General features: G+C 36.3%; 1 protein-coding gene across 1 annotated transcript in view; it reads right to left on the bottom strand.

Moving 5' to 3' along the window:
* Positions 1-1688: 1688 nt before the first annotated feature.
* The window catches only part of UHRF1BP1 (UHRF1 binding protein 1), a 30386-nt gene continuing 14259 nt past the window's right edge, over positions 1689-17815 (bottom strand). Inside the window, exons 12-19 of the mRNA XM_029286712.1 lie at positions 16235-17760; positions 14096-14292; positions 10624-10775; positions 10386-10536; positions 9203-9468; positions 3913-4021; positions 3383-3498; positions 1689-2146 (exon numbers count right to left, since the gene is read on the bottom strand). Of these exons, the coding sequence (XP_029142545.1) occupies positions 2021-2146; positions 3383-3498; positions 3913-4021; positions 9203-9468; positions 10386-10536; positions 10624-10775; positions 14096-14292; positions 16235-17760 (2643 nt within the window). The 3' untranslated portion in view covers positions 1689-2020. The remainder of the gene's footprint in view (positions 2147-3382; positions 3499-3912; positions 4022-9202; positions 9469-10385; positions 10537-10623; positions 10776-14095; positions 14293-16234; positions 17761-17815) is intronic.

Below are 17815 nucleotides of genomic sequence, written 5' to 3'. Positions count from 1 at the left end.
CCCCACCCTGAGATACCTCATGTTCACTTAATGAGCCACGTGCGTCTTAACAAGCAGGGAGTGAATCACGTTCAAGGTATGAGATTCACTCCCACGAGTTTTTGAGTTACGATGGAACGGGCAGTCTCCATTAAATTCGTAATTCGAGGACTACCTGTATTATGTTTCAAGATTTATCTGAGTACAGATGCCAAAGCTTCAAAATCAGTCAGTCTGTTTTCTTCCTATCCCTCTCTTATTTTGTTACTAGTTAGTCAATTAAGTATTCTGGACAACTGACAATCTTGCACATATTTTTGTGAATTTTGAGCTAGCTTAGTAAAGGTACCCCCTCAATTCTAAGCTCAGTAATGCCTATAGCACATTTCCATTCTTGGATTCAAATGTGTAAAACAGTATAAACTTTGTTCAATTTGATACCTACCAACTCATACTAATTAATTTCTATTATCCTTCATGCCTTGGTCTAAATAAACTTTGAGTATATCTATTTATAATAATAAGACTCAGCATATTTTAAAAGTCACTCTTTTCTATGTAAGAACATCAGGCTTAGAGTTAAAACTACATTTTAGTGAGAAATGCTGCTAGAACCTGGCCTAACCCTAATTGCTTTCATAAGGATAAATTCAGATTTTGAATTTTATCTGCCCAAATAATCACCAGAAGTTAAATTCAAAACAAAGGAATCTTTGCCTTTGATATGCCTTCCAAATTTGTTCACTTTAGATTCTGCCAGTTATCTATTTGATTGGCAGTTACAGCAGGTTATAATAAAACTTAAATGCATTTTACACGTGGTCAAAACTAAGTCATAAAAATCTAGATTAAAATCCATGAGAGTTTTCTGTTATAGTTGGATGCTATGGATAACTTTAATTGAAAATCTTATGGTCTGTTATAGAAGGATTATTAGCAACTATTTGCTTCTATGTTTTGTTTTGGCATAGTTATGGATACATAACTATTTTGGGAAGCAATATATAACTTTTCTAACATTTCTTTGGAGATATCATTCTAGTTTTAGAAACATTCATCAAAACTGCTATTGTGTATTTTAGAGCCAAATTGTTTTTCTTTCATTCCAAATATTATACAAAAGTGATAGCAAAAAGGTCAACCATTCTGCAGCTAAAACAATTTCTAGCAGCATTCCACATCTTCCAGAAAAAGTTTTTGATTCATTGGCATGACCTAAAGTGATTTGACAGATCTCATTTCCAAGCCTCTCCAACATTATTAGTTACAGTTATGAAAATAAAGTTATTTATATTTTCATTAATAAGGATAAAATGTTTAATCAGGCACTTTCTCATCAAATTGTACTCCAAAATGGCTGTAAATCCATTTTAATGGAGGTGGACCTTAAGCACAAGGAAGGTTAGTGTACCAATACTGCATTAATAGATTACAGTATTATAAAGAAAGGAGACTAGGGAAAATATAATTTCATGAGAAATTGTGGCCACCTCAATTCTTTTCTCTAAGAACAATGAGATGATGGATTTTGTATTTTCTGTTCCGAGCACATTTTTTTTCTTGTGCTGGGACTGTAACTGTATCTCCGGTCCATATTTCAAACTCATGTTGCTACAGCAGAATTGCCTAATTAGGCCTGAGCTAAGCAGAATGGGGTGAGCATGTCCCAAACACCTACCTGTAAGAAACAGGTCATAGCAAGAAACATGTTTATCAGCACCACTTTATGATAACTCATGAGTAATTTTTTTTCTTGTCTCACTATTCAACTGACAATAGTGCCAGGCTTTAGCTAGAGTACAGTTTCATGTTTTTCCAGACACAGCTGGGCTACTAAATCCAGTCTCCTGTTCATCTTATTCCCATGTACTTTCTTGCTACATCTCCGCTTCCATCTCCTGTAATGGCATTCTGCTTCTGTTTTCAAGGTAGCGGCTCTTGAATGAAGGCGGACAAATTAACTGCTTTGCTTTTAGCAAACCTTTTCAATGCTGGTAGTAATTTCTGAATGCTTTGAGCATCTCTTGCTCAAGTCTTTTTGTCAAAGCTGGAAGAGAGGATCGTATTTCTTGATTTCCTGCAATAAGCGTAATTTGTCCTGATTGGCTTCTGCAAGAGCTCTCCGAGTGTCCTGTAACTCTTTTTCCAAAGTGAATGCTGCTTTCAACTGCAAAATACAAAACAAGGTTGTAAAATGTGGGGTAAACTTGGCCTGGCAAAGGTGCTGGACCTGAATTCAAATTCTATTTAGCCATTAATCATTTTGGGACATTCGTGATCTTTCAACCTAACATACCTCAAAAGACTGTTGTGAAGATGAAAAAATTGGTCAGTGCAGTACTATTTGCTGTGATTTTTGTCTATGAATTAAAGCTAGGGATGAATATAATAAATGAATGAAATTATAACTAGAATAAATTTTTCAGGAAAACTATTTGCAGAATGAGAAATCTAATTATTTACTGGAAGCCAATAATTTAATGAAGTAACTAATTTCAGCACTTCTTATAAGGGAATATTAAAAGAATGTTATCTGATTTCCAACTATTGTTATCAATCTGAAAAGCAATTCAGTGTTCTGCTTACCTAGAGAGCAGCAAATTTAAGGGGAGGCAAGCAAAAGCAATAAACCAGCATGAATTAGCATGCCTCACTGAACAAGATAAAGCAGAATTCATGCTTATTGTCTTACAATAAAGAACATAATGTTTATACCACTGAGTGCCTAAGTCTCATACTGTAACTCATGCAATTAATGCTGCTTTTCATGCCTGAATTATTTATTTTTTTATGAAAATAAACTGGAGTTTTCTGAAAGAGGAAAAAGAAGCAACAAATGAGAAACCCTAGTTCTAAGAGGAATTTTTTTAGATTACAGTCGATCAATATAATTAGAGTTGGGATTTGTTTTAATGAAGTTACGCATATGCTAATCAGCATATGATCTAGTTATAGTACTAGGGATTTATTATTTAAACATTAATAACAAGAAGCTGTGTTACTGAAGACCATCGCATCAGTATAATACCATATCATATTATTTTTGTTTTTTATCACTATTCCTTATTCCAATCATAGGCACTTTACAGCAATATCTGAATTAATGAATATTCCAATATCATAGCTTTTGATGAAAACCAATTATTAAATGTCTTTTTTCAACACTCTGTTTCTAATAACCGTCTTTTTAAAAGGTCTTAGTAAGGAGACATTTTTGCTCCTCTTTTTCCAAAAATGAAAGGGGGAAGCTGAAGTGAGGGTTTTTAGAAGCACCCTATTTATGGTATTTACAAAGAAGTAAATACCCCCAGAAAAAAATAAACATGCACACAGAGAATATTTCTGCCTACCATCTTTTCTTTTGTGTTTGCAAGCTATTTGGTAAGGGACACATAGGGTATACCTCTGGCTCATCATCACTTCCTGCTGAAACTATAGAGATTCTCTCTGCTGGAATACGCTGTTCCTTAAGATTTTTCTGGATTGCTTTCAGGGCAGAAGTTTCTTCTCTCTGTGCAGCTGGAGGGTAAAGTATAAAATAATATCTCTGCAATTACACAACAGTAATTCTTCTAGCTTACCGTCTCATTTTTTTTTTTGAACTGAGCAACTAAATATAATGGAGTCAGATTGCTGAATGACAATATTTAACAGCATTACTGTCTCCCTTATACTAGCACTTCTATAATGTACTTCAGTGCAGCAGTTAGAACAAAGAGAAACTGAGACAGATTATAATAGTTTTCATCAAACTGACACGCTGTACATGTACTACAATCTAAATAATAGCAATTCCCAGACATAACACATTCCCAACACATAAACAGGGTGCCAGATTTGGGAAAGCTGGGTTAGAGATTTCTAGGAGATACAGTATAATTACATGAACTGCAGCCTCATATAAGTCAATTTACTGGAATGTAGGGTACTAACCTGTTATAAAGAACATGCCGTCGTCTTTACAATGAACAACAATGTGGTCCATGGCTAAAATTATAGGCACAGGACCAGGAGTGGCATGATATACTCGAGGACTGTCATCCTTAAAAAAAACAAAGAAAATTATCCTATGTTATAAAATATTTTCTGTCTAATTACTTATACAGGTAGTCCTTGACTTACGACCACAATTGATCCCAAAATTTCTCCTGCTAAGTGAGACATTTGTTAAGTGAGTTTTGCCTCATTTTACGACCTTTCTTCCCCCAATTGTTAAGTGAATCACTGCAGTTGTTAAGTTAGTAACATGATTGTTAAGCAAATCTGGAGTCCCCATTGACTTTGCCTGTCAGAAGGTTGCAAAAGGTGATCACAAGACCTTCGGACTCTGCATAAATATGAGCCAGTTGCCAAGTGTCTGAATTTTGATCATGTGGTCATGGGGATGTTGTAATAGTTGTTAAGTGTGAAAAATGGTCATAAGTCATTTTTTTCAGTGCTATTGCAACTCTGAACGATCATTAAATGAACTGTTGTAGACGAGAACTACCTGTGTTAAGTATAATATTCTTATGTTAATATTATTATTAATATGGCTGTTTCCATATGCTGTATTTGTTAAAACTAGAAAAACTGTCAGGTAATAAAAAAATAAAATGAATTCAAGACTGGGATTTAAGGCTGATGATGCACATACACAACAGCAAGAGTGGAGAATATGTGTACCACAAGACTGAAATGTTGGGATCTTGGTGTTCGCTGACCTGTTTTTTTTCTCTTATAAACAATCGGAAGGAGTTTGATAGCACCTTTTCTAACAAATGTTATTAAAAGGCATAAGTTTTGGTGAACTGCAACTGGCTTCAGATGCTTGGAGAATAAGGAGTGGGAGAAAGGTTGCTTATGCAAATGCAGGTTACAAGTGCCTTATCAATTAGTAAAGTTCCCCTACCAAATTAGGTAATATTGTCAGTGCTCTGACATCAGAAAGTGGAGTTTTCTGGCTTTTTATGATGCTTATCTGCCTTGATCGGGAATATTGAATGCCTGTTAGATAAGGCTTGCTTACATGCACTGAGTTATCTTTAGTTGTTCTTATCTATTCACTTATCTATGTTTGTTTGGTGTATAATAGTGGAGGATCTGGTCAGGGCAGTTTGTTTCCTTTTTGACCTTTGCTTTTTAATAGTTTGCAGATTGGATTTATCTCTGAATATTAAGCAAACTAATCTGATGTACCTTTTCTTTTATCATTTCCCTCTCCACAGATGTCATATCTAATGTTACTCCTATGAGCATGTAATTCATGAAAACTAACATAATCATAAATTGGTTAATTTCTGATATGCTAAGATTTTGTGTTATTTTTCTACCTGGAAACATTCAGATACTTTTTTGTTTCCCCACTGTCCATATGTTTCTCCTTCACTAATCCTGCCATTCCCTACCTTCAGTTAGAACTGAAGAAGCTTCTTGAACAAGAAGCAAAACATTAAGAGAGACCAATTCCCTTTTGGAAAAAGTACTCTGGGACAATTACATCAGAATAGTGAAGATTAGTGTGATCTATTTTTCAAAAATATTTAGCACTGCTATAGCAGCCAATAGAAAGCCAGTTTGGCCTAGAGGTTAAGGCACCAGGATAGAAAACAGAACATTGTGAGTTCTAGTCCCACCTTAGACACGAAAGCCAGCTGGTTGACTTTGGGCTACTCTGTCTTAGCCTACAATGTAACAAGTCAGTCAATCAATTCCTGTCACAAGCAATTGATCAACTCTTTGGTTGATCTGAAAAAAACCAGATCTTGCACTATGCTAGGGAGAAGAAGGAGAAGATATAGCAACCAATATAATCCCCTTTGAATAAGCTGAAGAGCATTTAAATCCATGGAACTTTCCACACAGATACAAAGGAAAGACATCTGTAGTGTATTATGGACCATCTGTTTGCTCAGATCAATTTCAGGCATTCATTCTCCTAATTTACAAAATGAAATTAGAGCTCTGCTGACAGAGGCAAGTGCCGCAGGCTGGAGGCAATTAACTCTACAATGAGCTTAAAAGGCAAAATAACATAAAAGAGAAGGGAAAATGAAGTACTAAACCTTGACTGAAAATGGATTTAGGATTGTCCTCACTGATTAAGTACCAAAACAGATGTATAAATTCATGTTACTTTTATTATAAACTAATCTACATTTCAGGAAAAGCACTCTGCTATAGTAGGCACCTGCTTATCGAACTATTCTGGAGTGAGGAATTAAGTCAGGAAGTTGAAAAACTCCAAGCAACAATCTTGACAGGAGGAATTTAAATGTACCTATTCATCCTAATTTAAGCATAACAGAGGGAGAATGAGAAGGAAAGAAGCATCTTTTTATCAGCCCACCTGAAAGGCCAGCTCCAGTAGGCTCTGTCACTTCCTAAACTGTGTCCAGTTGATTTTTTTAAAAACAATATTTAAATTTAAGAGTTTGTGCCTGAATTTGTATTCTCCCCTTTATTCTCTATTCTTGCTAGATTATAAGAAATTAGCTTTTCTCTGTGATGTTTTCTAGTAGGAAAATGATAATATAAAATAAAAAATTAAACTTTCTATGGTATTTTTTTCTTCTAAACCAAGGCTTTTCAACTAGTGGTACAGGTACCACCTGTGGTACATTGGCACCTGGCAGGTGGTACACGACCATCCTAGAAAAATGGTAGCGGGGAAGGGGAATGAGCTGAACCGGTGGCAGTACCGCACAAGCCTGAGCAAGAGATGGCTGGAGCTGCAGGGCTGTCAGGGCTCAGCGGAAGTGCCAGGATCAGCGCTTCTTCAGGACTGTCAGGGTTCAGTGGAAGCGCCAGGATCAGCGCCAGGCTCCAACTTGAGTTCAGCGCTGATCCTGGCGCTTCTGCTGAGCCCAGAAGAAGCGCCGATCAGCTGGAATGTTGCAGCATCTCCAGGGTCTTGTGATTTACATTCAGATGCTTGGCAACTGATTCATATTTATGACGGTCACAGTGTCCCAGGGTCATATGAAGTGACCAAAACCTGCTGCAATCACCCAGCAGATGGGGGAAATAAAAACCAAACACCCCTCCACCCCACCCCCGCTGCCAATCCTCAACAGAAATGCTTACAACAATGAAAACCTCGGACAGGAGGAAGAGCGCCGCCAGGCGGGCAGGCAGGTGTATTGCTCGGCTGTGGCTTGGGAGGCACTTTTTTCCAGTGCCATTGTAATTTTGAACAGTCACTAAGCGAACTGTTGTAAGTCGAGGACTACCTGTACTTTATCACTTTTTTCCTTTTTGGGGGGGTCATCAAGTTTTTGACACCTTGCTAGGCAATTGGTGGTACTTGGATATTGCCATATCCTAAAAGTGGTACAATAGGTGAAAAGGTTGAAAAGCCCTGTTCTAAACCAAATACAGGTAGTCCTCAGTTAATGATGGTACATGGGACCAGAATTTCCATCACTAAGCAAAGCAGTTGTAAAGCGCAATGTGACCCACGTCACTTAGAAATGGTAATCCTGGCACGCCACATTGCCATCATTAAGCAAGGATTGCGAGTCATTAAGAGAGGACTTCCTTGCAACCTGCCAATTTCCAACAAGGAAAATCAGTGGGGAAGCAGTAGAAATTTGTAACTCCTAGGCAGCTTCCTAGCAGGGTAGATAAGTGGTTGCTTCAAGGTGCATGATAAGGATCACTGGGACAAGACATGAGTGCCGTGGGGCTTGGGTTGGCTATTGCAGTGCCTGAAGGGCTACTGTGGTATGAAGATAGTGGGGCTGAGAGTGGGTGCTGCAGATGGGAGAGACCTACCTGAGCAACTTGCTACCCTTCTCTACTTGTTTTCTTTGCTTGTGGGAAGCCGGCAGGGAAGATTGCAAATAACGAGACTGCAGGATGCTGCAACCATCATAAAGTGTGAGCCAGTTGCCAATTATATGACCACAGGGGTGCTGGAACGGCCAGAACTTTGAGTACCGGCCATGAGTAGCATTCATTCAGTGCCACCATAAGCTTGAATGGTCATTGAAAGAATGTCATTAATTGTGGACTACACATAGTTCTTAGTGTTTATAACTTGTTTCAAAGGAAAAATACTCCATCTCCTAAATATCTGAATCTCAATACCATATCTGACTTTTCTAGTTCTTTCTTTGAAATATAATGATCAGAACGATAGATTGTTTTCCAAGTATTGCTATACAAAAATATTGTATAAGGATATTACAAAATATTAATAATCCTTTAACAACCCCAAGATCAGAATCTACCTGCTGTTTAGGGCAGTTATTGACTTGGTTCACTTGGTTTTGTAGGATCCCATTTTTCGTGATTACTAGCTTCAATACTCCTACCAGTGTGTATGCCAGATTTTTTACACAAATGTTCCACTGTATTTGCTATTTTGTTGTCAATCCTTTTATTTTAATTATATCTCTGCAGAGCAGTGGCCCCCAACCTTTTGGGCACCAGAGACCAGTTCCATGGAGTAAGATTTTTCCGCATACCAGAGGGGGGCGTGGTTTTGCATGCTGCCTGCATCCCATGGATGGGGCTTCGCTTCTTTGTGCGGCCCGGTTGCTGGCATGCTACAGCCCAGTGCCAGTCTAGACTTGCTCTAGACTCTAGAGTACTTTGCTTTTTTAATTTTATTTTTAGTATTTTGAATATTTGGTACTATTCATCAGACTGGTTCAGCCATAACTCCAAATCCTTTATTAATTTGTCAAAAACTAGCAGATGGTCTAACTTCTTTCCTCCCCACACAATAACAATTATCCTTTTATTCTTACCCATATTTATTTATATAAACTTCACTTCATGGTTTTGTTTTTAAGAGAGTTTAAGTGGATAAGCCCTACTCTTTGTCCTCACAATGAAGACTGTGCATAACCGTTTGCTATAGGGGAACATGGCGAGGTCTGGGGCCTCCGTAAAAGCACTAGGTCACGTAGGGCCTGTACATTGTGGGTTATCTGCTATATTCCAAAGGTTAGTGAGACTAGTTTTGCAAAAACCATGTTCATTTTTCTTCAGCAAGGAACATTACCCACTTATTTATTTTACTATGAGCTATCAAAATGACTTTCAATATAAATAATGATATTCAATACCAAATTATACAAGCATCTTAAATTTTAATTATTTGAGAATAAACCATTCGTCTAATTTAAATATTTTATATAAATAATTCTCTCAAAACACTGTAGAAACAGAAATGGTTCCCACAGGAGTTTCCTACATTTCCCAACCTTTCTTAATGCTAACACTACATACTTACCTTTAATGTAATCTTGGTATTCACAATCTCAATCTTCATGGGAATAACTTCAGGAATGACTTCATCTTCAAAGAAGAGTCCAATGCTGGAAAGAGATGATGTCAGAAGTTCTGCCTCATAGCTATGGATCAGCATATGAAAAAATCCATTTTGGACAGCCAGGGGTGAGTGCACTGCGGCACTTGGTCCAATTTCATATCGTAAGCACACCTCAGGTTGGGTTTGGATAGTTTCAGTAGTTGTAGACTTCTCTGTGTTTGGATCTGCTGAAGAATAAAATCATTGCAACAGAGAGTTTTCAGTAATAATTATATTACTATTACTATAAATTAAATATAGAGATCTGGATGGCAAAGGGAATGAAAGGTGTGTAAAAAAGAGAATGAAAACCTACAACTCTAACTGAATGTTTTAAGGGTTTAAGGGCATGGTTGGCATTTGAACCGGGTGCTAAGAATTTACCTCTAGAAATTAGATGGGGTAAGGATAAAAACAAAATTGGGGAAAATTAATTACAATTAATTATTATATGTATTTAATAATTTTTTATTCTGACATTCTTCAAAACTGCAATTTGGTAGTAATATCCTGAAAACTGCAACCAAAAGTTTTGGGGCCATAGACACTTCAGCTCTATCCACATCTGATAGCAGCACCGAAACACTATAGAAAATTCTAAGGAAAAGTGCCCCTTAATAGAAAATAATATTCTCAAATTTAGGATTAGTGGATGGGGTTGTTCCCGTATTATAATAATAATGTGTTAGGAAAGAGGAGGAGTGGTTGAAGCTAAAGAACAATTGGATCTTTATGCTTCATCACTCTTAAGGATACGATAGGAGAAGAGCTGGGTTAATCTATGGTAGCAAAAAATCAGCAATCTGATAGCACCTGTCAGTATCAAGCAAATGCTTCACCACTTATTTTCTTCAGCTCTGCCTATAACACTTAGAATGAAGGAAGCTGATACTAACTCTTAGCATATCTGATTTTAAAAATTACCTGCTTTTTTTTTTGCCCCATTGTTGGTGAGAGGAAGAAAAGAGGGATTATTATTTCAATATCACCTATGTACTGAAACACACAACTGTGCTAGTAGAGAAAGGTTTTACTCACACAGATTTGCGCATTTGCATCAAAGCTGACAAATTGAAGCTAAATATTTTGCTGGCCACTAGCATACCTGTAGGAGCATTCTGCAGATACTGCCACATGCTGATATTTCCTACATGTTCAGGAGTTAGTTCCATAGCTTGAAGAGCAAGTATCATATCATCTCCCTTTGATTCTATTACACAATTCAATTCATTCATTTTTAACACCAGCACAGAAACCTAAAAGAGAAAGCTCAGAATAAATGGATGCTGCTCTCAAATTCCACAGAAAAATTGTTGGTAAAATAACAAGAAAAAAAATCTGACCAACTGAGTATTAGGATCCTGTCCACTCAGAGAAGCTGAGCTGTTAACACAGGTTGATCCTCTTTCTTCGTCACCCACTGAGCTTGCTCTAATGTCTCTATCATTGAGGATCTGGGGAAGTTGTCCTAACGTAAGAAGATCAAGGCTGGGCTCTGAAATAAAAAGAAATATAACATTTTAAATATTTTTTAGCACAGAAAAGATTGCAAGAATTCTGGGGAAAAAAACTACTGCAGTTCTTCAGTACTAATTCTAGTATGAGTTATCTAGAATTCCAACTTCTTTTGCCTCCAGAAAGGAAAGTTTTAGAACTGAAATAAAGAATACTATATTATTATTACTATTGTTGTTGTTGTTGCTGTTGTTGTTTGCAGTCAGCCAGATATTTAGATTGGATTTGGCATTTTTTATCTACTTAATCCTTCCCAAGGGTTTTGAATAAACAAATGTTGTTGCTTAATGTTGTTAAAGTTATCGTTTCAAGATGTAAACTGCCTTTTTGAAAATGACTGATTTTGTTAATGCCGATGATGTTCAGGTGATGTTCCAGATGTTTGGGGAATTATTATTACCATAATTATTATTTCATCTCTCTCTCTCTCTCTCTCTCTCTCTCTCTCACACACACACACACACACACACACACACACACACACACACAAAATCATAATTAGCTGGCTTTCAAGCTTAAAGGAGGCTGAGGACTCAGTCTTCTGCTTTTTGGACCAGTACCTTAACAACTATATCAAACTGAGTCTCTTTAATTGTAAAAATAATTAAGAATTCTATATCTTTCCATAAAAATGAGTAACATTTAGACTTGAATGTAATAATAAAAAAGATGGATTCAATTCCAACACAACTTCTTGGTAGAAGTTACGAATGATTCTTCTTTTTTTTAAAAAAAAATATTTTATTGAGTTTTATAAAGGTAATGAAGGAATAGGGTCAAAATGGGTAAAACAAAGGGAAACATACAAAAATGTTAGGCCAGGAAAAAGGGGTAACACAAAAGTGGGATTAATTCCACAAAATAACATCGCTTCAGCAAGTCTACCAGTCCGGGTATACATATTGAATCTTAATAATTACTCTATTATTAAACAACTTTCAATATAATCATATAAATAACAAATTAATCAATAAATCTCATTCATTTCACTACTTAACAATGCTTAATACTAATTAATTATAATAACTTTAAACTAATAATATATTACATATTAATTATAGTTTACCATATTGTTTAAGATCACAAATATGCAAAGAGGAAGAAGAAGAAGAAGAAAGAACAAGTTCATACAAATAATCATAGAATATAAATACAAATTATCAATTATCTCTTTAAATTTCATAACCTTTTCTCATTCTAGCGTGTTTCTAACCAATAATAAAATTTTCCCCATGTTTTGAAGTAAATTGTGTCTTCTTTCTCTTTCATTTCTAAAGTTAATCTATCCATTTCTGCACATTCAAGTATTTTTGTTATTATAGTCTGGTCAGATGGTAAGTTTTCATTTTTCCAAAATTGGGCAAATATTATCCTTGCGGCTGTCAACACATGCAATATTAAATACTCAATGAATGATTCTTCTAATATTGTCACAATCAAGACTTTTGAAGAACTTTATTTCCCTAAATATACTTGTGATTCATTGCCCTCTTTATTGATCAGCCAACACTGGCAGCTCATAGCCAATTTTCACAAATTTAGAAAGCTAAGCAGGGCTTGCCCTTGTTAGTCTTTAAACAAAGAACAATTTGTGAAGTTTAGGGTTATAGGTTAGACATCAACATTAAACAGAAATATCCAGAAAGAATATTGCTTTATAAATAGTTTTATTTGTCTTAAAGAGAATCAAAAAAAAGTTCAGTAGAGAATATATGTAGCTTGGGTTTAACTACTGAGTCCTTGGTGATCTCTGAGCTCAGTTGTTTGTGTGCAAGACATTTTATTCCCCAACTAGGTAACATCATCAATGGCATGATGTTATCTAGTTGGGGAATGAAATGTCTATAAGCAAATAACAAGGCTCAGAGGGCACCAAGTGTTAAATATAAATCCCATGTTTCTTCATCTCGATATTTGATTTTCAGTTTCTGCTAATTTGGAAAGGTTATCAACATCAATTACATGACCGTCAAAATCTATGACAAGAAAAAAAAATCTCACCATCAAAACACTCAACAAGTGCAAATTGTGTAAACATTTTTTTTTGCGATCAATTTTAGCTGCTCCCAATGGAATTCCAAATGCCCAGTTAAGACTCGAGACAGGAATGCGGTTAATCCAGGTCAGAGCCTGGAAGATGATGATAATATACTGGCTTAAAATATAATTCTTTCCAATTGGACTGACCCCCTTAATTTTTACCAGATAATTTGCATTCTCCCTGGAAACAGGCACTGGAGTATAAGTTGACTTCACAGGGGCCCTCTCTACCATTTTTAATATCAATAGGCTATGATCAAGCCAAACAATTATCATAGAATAAATGATGTAGAGTTTCAGACTGAAGTCAACACTTGTCCCAACATAATAGAATGTGAATAAATTAGGGTACATGGGAATCAATGTGTTATCTGCAAAACCTAATTTTCTCCAAGTTGAGAAAAGCATTTTTAAAGCTAGATAAAATACTCTTCCACCAGCAGTACTTCAAGGCAGATATAATAAAATCCCCATAGCAGAGTGCATTTGTCCACGTGGCGATAAGGAAATTGAAATCATCTCACATATATTATTACATTGCTAATTTCAGAGGGACATAAAGTCTATTTATATTTCACCCCAATAGACGAATTCCCAGGGTTTTTAGATAAATTTTTATCTGAATCATCCTCTCCAGGATGATTCATCCACTATATAACCTATGCAGTAGATAAATTTTGTGTTACCACAATGGAAATAAGAAAAAGCGGTTAAAGAAGTAATTGGGTTAAGAAGTTCTCACTTTTATCCATAATATAACTTTTAGATATTTTTTCAAACAAAACCATTTAACAGACCAGATTATATAATTCCCAACATTACTACTGTCATACCACCTTGGGGCTGCTAAGAGTAACAGCTCGGCAACATGTAGCTCCCTGCCAATTCCTTACACTTGATAGGCATAGATCAATGCCCACTAGACACTCTGCTCCTGCTAGCCTTTTAAAAACATATTCTTTGAATTAAAAAATGAAATGGAAAGTTGGCATGTTGTAGAGAGAAAGCACTAGCATATTTATTTCAGAAATATCTTTGGGCCCAATAGAGGCTCCATTGGAACAATAGATACCAACCATTCTGGTAAATGATCGTCTTGTGATGACCTGCCACAGCACTTGTTTTGTGAATATGCAATTTTCCCAAGATAGCCACTTTGTAAGCCATCCTCTAAAATACCAAACTTTTTTACTTTACAATTCCATTAAGTTCCATTTGGTTAATCTGTAATAAGACCAAAATCAAGTAAGCTCTTATTACCTGCATCCATAAGCATTACAAAGCCATCACTGCCATCACTATCTACTGACAGTCTATCTTCAAGACCACTGCCATCTAATGAATTGGTATCAAAGGAATGTTGTGAAGCAGTCTTCTTCATGGAGGAGAAACGCGTACTTTCACTATTACTTCCTACTTGAGTCACTGCTGCTTCTTCAGGCTTTGGTGAAAGATCTCTGCTGACAATCACAGATCAAAATTGGTTGGTATTAATGAACAATAGTTATCATGGGAGCCTACTGATGTGGCCATAAGTATTGCTGTCCCTTCACTTTTTCTAGAGAGTCCCAATTTGTCATGAATTAAATTTGACAGAAGTAAATGGCATCCACCATTCTTTGTTCTATAGTCCTTATAAAGACATTTTGTTTTTGGTTTAACATATTCTTGTAATAAAAAATGGCATAGACATAATTATTGATAGCCTGTAGAAGTTAAGAGACATTATTAAATTTTAGTAATCCCTCAAGCAGACTATTTGCTAAAATGTATGTTGACAAGCCATAGTTCTTCTGGGAGAAATATCCTTTGGCCAGATGAAACAAAACTAGAGCTTTTTGGCAAGTCACACCAGCTTTGTTTTGTTGTGTGTTCACAGAAAAAAAATGATATTTTTAAAGAAAGTTGGGAGAAGGACTCATCAAACATGAGATAACTGGGACAATTTGGCTCAAGTAGAATGAAACAAATTGCTAGTTGAGAAGTGTAAAAGTATTATTCAAGGCTCCAGAAAGAGATTGACTGTAGTTATTGCCTCAAAAAGGTGTGATACAAAATATTAGTTTATATGTACCAATAATTATGTCCATGCCCAGTCACACATCAAAAGCAAAGTATCTGCTCTATGAAACAATGAACAGTAGATGACATTTACTTGTGTCAGTTTCAGTTTATAGAATTGGTAATGCAGGCAATCCTTGATTTACAACCACAATTGAGTCCAAAATTTCTGTTGCTGAGACATTTGTTAAGTGAACTTTGCCCCATTTTACAACGTTTCTTGCCACAGTTATTAAGTGAATCACTTCAGTTTTTAAATTAGTAACACTGTTAAGTGAATCTGGCTTGCCCATTGACTTTTGCTTGTCAGAAGGTCACAAAGGTGATCACATGACACCGGCACACTGCAACCATCATAAATATGAACCAGTTGCAAAGCATCTGAATTTTAATCATGTGGCCATGTGATGGTCGTAAGTGTGAAAAACTGTCATAAGTCACTTTTTTTCTGGGCTGTTATAACTTCAAACAATCACGAAATGAACTGTTGTAAGTTGAGGACTACCGGTACTTGGAAAAAGTTGAGGCATTCCAATACCTTTGGTCATATCTGTACATGTTACACATGCAATTTTGTATTCTGCAAGAAAAAAACACATTGCAATTCCTTCCTTTCTACTTCTCTGAGAGGAATGGAAGATACATTTTGTCTTACTGGAATCATGTATCTATTTCCTATAAGCAGTATTTTACTACACACACCCATTCACAAGAATAAATACAAAGATGAATTAGAAGACAGCAATGAGCTGCTTCAGTGTATGGGATGAAAGGGTCGTTTTGCCCTCTCAGACGTTACATGACCAGCAATGATTACCTCTACTGGGTGGGTTGAAAAAGTAGCAAAGATATAAAGATCTCTAAATAGATTGTCTTAACTGGTACTTTCCATAATGCCATTTATAACTCTGAAAAAATAATAATGTAAAGTCCGAAAACCCTAGAGAGGAAATAAGGCAATGATAAAATAACTGTAAGAAAAAAAGACCAGCTTAGTAAAATTGCTTATATAGAGTACCGAGAGATTTATCTAAAGATAATCTACAATGTACACAGCTTGTTTCTAAAATCATAAAACAATGTACACAGCAGTTCATCTTGAAACCAGCATATGGAATAAGTGAAGGGACAAGGCTCCCTTAATGACAAGCCTCATAGAAGAAGTGTAATCAAAAGGAAGTAAAATTAAAGGTCTATTAAATATTTCAATAACAGGGAAAAGATGAAGTAAAATGAACTCTGGATTACACTTGCCCAAACACATAAAGGAAGACAGAACAGAAGATGGTAATAATCACTATTATCCTAAGTGTAGTGTTAGTTTAAAGTATTACTCACTTGATTTGGGGGTAGAATAGCATTTTCTGCATAGTGGAAGCCATTTTTTCCTTGCTCAAGCTGAAAGCATCTTTTGTTATTGATATGGCTTCTTTAGTGAGGTCCATAGTAACATGCAAGGCTTCCTTGGTTGCATCTTTTGTGCTATGCAATGCATTAGATAATTCCAACTCCATGTTTCTCAGTGGAATCAACTCTTCTTGCCCATTAAGAGAGACATGTATACCACCTAAAGGATCTACAATGGAAGATGGTCTGGAAGGAAGAACTTCAGAAGTCTTAGACAAGTTGACATGCTCATACCGTTTCTCTGCATCAGGGATTTCTTCAGCTTCATGTGCTTCTTCTACAGGGCTCCTCTGTCCAGTTATTTGACAATGAAATTCTTCTTCTTTCAAGGATCCGTCAGTTTGCGATGCAGTCATATTCCTATCTGTATTCTCAGTTCCAGGATCTTCTAACATTTTTATGGGACTACTATTTTCCTTCTCGGAGCTAACATCTGACTTCAGCATTGTGCTTTCAGCAATTAGTCTTTCCCTACTCTCTGAAAGTGAGAGTTCAGATTCAACTAGACTGGTAGTATCTGAATCTACAGATCTAGGTTCTAATGAAGAACAAGGAACAGGATGCATTAGCAAAGCCATCTCAGTACTGTTGAACATGATTCCTATACAAGTCGTTATGGAATCTAAAGGTGACCCAGTTATTTCCTGGGTATCTAGGGTAAGTTGCTCTTTAAAAGTCTGTAGCATTTCCGTCATCCTAAGTAGCATCAAATACTGATAATGATTGAGTTGCACCTTCACATGTGCACTTGAATATAGAAGAACATGGATATCAGCAGATATTTCCATATCTTGATCATTTTCTTCATCATTAACAGTACAACTTTCTTCCAAGACTTCCTTTGCCTCTGGGGTAAGGTAGATGCTTCTCAAATTCTGCTCAGTCTTTGATCTTTGGCAGAATTGCTCCTCACCGGAAAAGTCCTGGTTCTTGGTATGATTACTAAAAGTAGTGGAAGATTTAAGTTTAACTTTTGAGGTAGATGAAACTTTCAGCATTGCTGCCTGGGCTTGCTCCCATTTCTTTGGGAGGCAAGCCCACACAGAGAGTGGAAAAGGATAGATAAAATTAAGGGCCTCTCCTTTGGAATTTTTGGTCCCTTCAAAATCCAAGGACACCTGGGTAAAATTAACAGACCAAAGATCTTCAAAAATGGAAGATTTGCCAGGAAAATGGCAGAAATCTATGTGTTGCTGGACACTGGTATCCACCTGGTATGCATGACGTAGAAATAGAGTATGCAAGAGACTAAAGTTGTCCTGAAATTTAGGAAATTTGGTATAGCTAGAATGGAAGAATTCAGAAGCAGCAAATCTGCGGAACAGGTTCTGCAGGGCTAAACAGCTGCAATGAGGTGCATGCCTTGTATTAGTAGCTGTCACTTCTGATGTGGAAATGGAGAGACCCTGGGGACGGTCCTGGTGATCAATTACTTTTTTGTCCACTGGGATGTTTACCTGTAGGAGGTACAGAAGGAATATTAAAAATGATCTGTATAGCTGTAAAAATACA

This window comes from Protobothrops mucrosquamatus, unplaced genomic scaffold (assembly GCF_001527695.2).
Source record: "Protobothrops mucrosquamatus isolate PMUCROS unplaced genomic scaffold, P.Mucros_1.0 scaffold4656, whole genome shotgun sequence".
Taxonomy (NCBI): Eukaryota; Metazoa; Chordata; class Lepidosauria; order Squamata; family Viperidae; genus Protobothrops; species Protobothrops mucrosquamatus.
Note: the sequence above shows the minus strand (reverse complement) of the source record. Positions and strands in the feature narration are given on the sequence as shown.